This window comes from Cyprinodon variegatus, unplaced genomic scaffold (genome assembly GCF_000732505.1).
Source record: "Cyprinodon variegatus isolate N-32 unplaced genomic scaffold, C_variegatus-1.0 Scaffold957, whole genome shotgun sequence".
Classification (NCBI taxonomy): Eukaryota; Metazoa; Chordata; class Actinopteri; order Cyprinodontiformes; family Cyprinodontidae; genus Cyprinodon; species Cyprinodon variegatus.
Genome location: NW_015151410.1, coordinates 150,265 through 154,142, shown reverse-complemented (window position 1 = coordinate 154,142; position 3,878 = coordinate 150,265). Strand labels below are relative to the sequence as shown.

Sequence of the window (3,878 nt, the reverse complement as noted above, 5' to 3'; positions counted from 1 at the left end):
CTTGCACCTCCATTGGACACCGACACATATGTGCACAAGGCCTCCCATTTGTCTCGACCCGGTCTGAAAGCGGGGAAACTCTTTTGTAAATCGTCGGTAAACATACGTTTGCGCTTTTGCATGTTGTTGGCGTACTGACAGCCACGCAATCTATATTCTGATTAAGAACAGGGCTGCACGCACTGACGTGGCTCAGGGATTACGTCACACGCAGCGTTGTGTGCAGTGCCCTAGCGCCTGTAAATTTAATGGTCCAATTAAGGTAATTTAAAAAATCAGGACATTTTCTCTCTTTCTATTCGGGAAATACGGAAGTTTGGTCACCCTAGCCATTCATATATATATATATATATATATATATATATATATATATATATATATATATATATATATATATATATATATTTATGTATAGTTCTTTTTGTTTTTTTTTCACTGCCCAGGGAGCAGTGTGAGGTTAGGGCTCTTTGCTCATGGACCCAGTGTGGATTGAACTCAGAGCCTTTCAATCGCAATGCTCTAACCACTAGGCCGCCACTCCGAACATGGTGGCCTGCTTGAGATTAAGAGCTAAATCAATTTCAATGAACCAATTAAAGATAGGGATATTCAATTATTATATTTAGGATATAGTACAGTATAGCAGGTAAATATATTAGCTAGAATAATTCGATTTTGCGTCAAATCAGTACCGGTAGGGGGCGGTAATGCGCATTCAAGTTGTTTGGCAACCACCTTTAAACCAAACAAAGAAGAAGATCCCAACAAGCATCACGCGTCGCTAGCTGCATTAACGTTTTTGGTTCTTCGGTTATCTCCGCCGTAGTTAACAAAATAATGGTAACCGGTTCTGTTCCGGGGAGCCATGTCAGAGCCGGGGACAGCAGCTGCTGCAGGTAGCCCTCACTTCCCTGAGCTGTGGAGAAAAAACATTGAAGTTGACCACGACACAAGGCAGGCTAGGAGAGATGCAGAGGAAACGCCTGCAGCAGTAACATCACCTGGCAGAAACGGTGGGGACGCAGATCCATTAAGATTAATGTAAACTCAGCCATGTAATGAACTGAAAAGTTGAGAAAAATACAGGTTTCTAAGTTTAAGTTAAAAAAAGTCCTAAAATCAAAGGTTCAGCTTTAATCCTGGAATAATGCAGAGTAATTAGCCTGAATCTACCCACAAACAATCAATAGTAAGTCCTGTTTAAAGGGCCGCTTTCTCCTGCAAACTAATATGCTGAAATCATGCATTTTTGTCGATTGTTTTCATCTTTAGCTCCATTACTTTTCACAGCAGTGTGAAGTGACCGTGTAACCCATCTCTCGTGTTTGCACAGATCTTCTGAGTCCTCGGTTCAGAGGCAGCAGCAGAGGATTCAATGCTGCAGAGTCTCCAGGAGATGGAGAGTCTTCACAGGACATTTTCTGGGATAGCGGGTCTCCAGCTCAGGCCGGTGAGAAACCAATGCTGTTACTGTCACCTTATCTCTACAGGCTTTCAGCTGTGCAGCTCCTAAAAGAAGAAGATTGTAAAACAGTAGGGACATGGGCGGTTCTAGACAGGGGCCAGTTCCCCTGTAGACCATGTCCTGGCCCCTGTTATGGCCCCTGCACTGAAGACATAATACTCAAAGAAATTCTAATCATGATATGCGCTGGAATAGACGTGGTTACTGATAGGTTCTTTGGATCTATTTAATATTTTTTCTTAACAAATTATGTTTTACTGATTATTTAAAACTAATAATGTGATAGCTTCAGTGGGATTGAGATAGGATCCCAGTTTTCATCTGCTAAATGTTGTTTTCAAAACAAATAAAAAAATGCTCTAATTTTTACAGCTGAATTTATCGCTTTTTCTTGATATTTTTTTTTATTCTGATTTTATAGACAACGGCCATTTTAACTTAAATTAAGTCAAAAATATGTAAAATTCCTAAATTATATATTATAAATATAATTCTAATTAAACCTAAATGAATAGAAATTTCACTTCATTTAGCTCTGTTGATATATTTGAATCCCCTGCCCTGTTTTTTATTCCATGCTTTTCTGTGCCCCCATGAAAAACACTGGCCCAGGGACATTTGGTCAAGAACCGCCACTGTATTTACCAATCATTTCTACTGTAAACATCTCTACTAGGGGTCCACCTGTTGCAAGTTTCTGGCTGATCACTGATTACTGATATCTAAAACTTTCTGATATCTAAAACTTCAAAAAAAAAATCTTGAATATTCCAATTTGGACTTTTTTTTCATAACTGACACCATCAGCTGATGAGAAGAGATCTTCAAAATTTCAACCTTGTCTTTCTGAAACACATTGAAAAATAGCCATGAAACATTAAAAGCTTTCTTAACTGCCCATTAGGTAGTGCTCTCACATATAAATGCTCAAATTTATGCTTTATATTCATGCAATAAGTTTAGAGCACTCACAGCAGAACATTTCAGACCTTTACAAAGGTAGAGATCTTTAAAATGTTAATTTATCAGTTTCACACCTAAGTATTGATCTTAAAAACAATTAAAATCTGTTTGGCTCTTTTTTTTTGGCATCAAGACAATTATTCTTAATTCCAGATAGGACACTGTGAAAAACAATTATGAAAAAAATTATGTTTGACTTAAAACCGAGGCAAATTGTGTGATAAAAAGTGGGTAAAATATCATAAAAACATTAACTATACTTAATACAGAGTGGGTTTACATAAAGTGATCGTTGTGGTAAGAGCCTGTTTCTGAAAATGGATTGCATATATGCATGATGCGCTATTATCTCATTTGCAATGGGAAGTAAAGTGACCTTTTTTTTATTTTTGTCTAGTAAAGTAGATAAATAATTAAATAGGAAACGTGTGGCAACATGGAGCGAGGTGTTACGTTCACAGCTGGGAAACAGTGCGATAATTTAAAAGCCAGTTAAATAAGACAATACATGTGTATCTGTCACATCGTTACATCAAACACCGTCTCCCTGGGCCCTGGTATAATTAAGTTTTTAAAAAAAGTAAAAATGTCAGAAAATGCGTTTTCCTGAAAATTTAAGGGAGTGTGGATTGATTTCGCCGGCGCAACAGGAAAATTAAGGTGAGCGCAGAGTGGATTTTTAGTGGAGCGTCCTGGCACAACTTTGAGTGAATGAGCGAAGATCCTCCTGAGCGGGGAACGGGAATTGCATGGCACTCTGCTCCGTTCACATACTCCGATGAATAGATGAATCTATCGTATATATTTTCAATAATCGATGATGATCGATGATCAGATAGTAAAAGGCTCCTAAAAGAAGACTTTTTGTGAAATTTAACCAGGTGAAGCTATGACTTTCCACTTCAGGATTTCTGGGTGTAACATATAGACGGGCAAAAAAATATGTATCTTAAAAGCAAAATGTTAAAAAAAACAAAAACAAATTTGTGATAATTTTTATATAATTACTGCTCTAAGTGGGTTGCTCTGTCAGCTAAAGGCACGTTCTAGAGTCTACACTCCATTACAATCAGTTAATGATTACTTGATTGCTTAATTAGCTAACAGTTATTTCAATAATCACGATTAATCCGAATAATTCTTTCAGCGCTATTGATCGGTGTACCCCTAGTCCTGTTGATGAAAAACCAATCACACTTTGCACTGTATGAAGTTAGGTTTAAATTAATGTTTTTAAATCTAGACTATATAATTTAAATTGTACTTCTTCTTAATAACCACTTAATGTCCTAACCATTGGGTCTGTACTTCTAGATTAACAAGATCCGCAATCCCATTCCTGCTGAAGCCCCTATTGATTCATATAAAATCCATTGTCACAAAAAAAGGATTCGCCCCTTGTGAAAGTTCTCTTTTGACTTTTATATATATATATATATATATATATATA

General features: G+C 37.0%; 1 protein-coding gene across 3 annotated transcripts in view; it reads left to right on the top strand.

Annotated features, from left to right (window-relative positions):
- Positions 1 to 3,878, top strand: part of etaa1 (Ewing tumor-associated antigen 1) — a 52,050-nt gene that overhangs the window by 42,912 nt on the left and 5,260 nt on the right. The window contains exons 1-2 of one of the 3 annotated variants that reach the window (XM_015398743.1): positions 764 to 1,013; positions 1,334 to 1,450. In XM_015398743.1, coding sequence (XP_015254229.1) covers positions 866 to 1,013; positions 1,334 to 1,450 — 265 coding nt within the window. In that variant the 5' untranslated portion in view covers positions 764 to 865. Of the gene's footprint in view, positions 1 to 763; positions 1,014 to 1,054; positions 1,190 to 1,333; positions 1,451 to 3,878 lie in introns of those variants that run through there. The other 2 variants (XM_015398744.1, XM_015398745.1) reach the window with 2 other exon arrangements.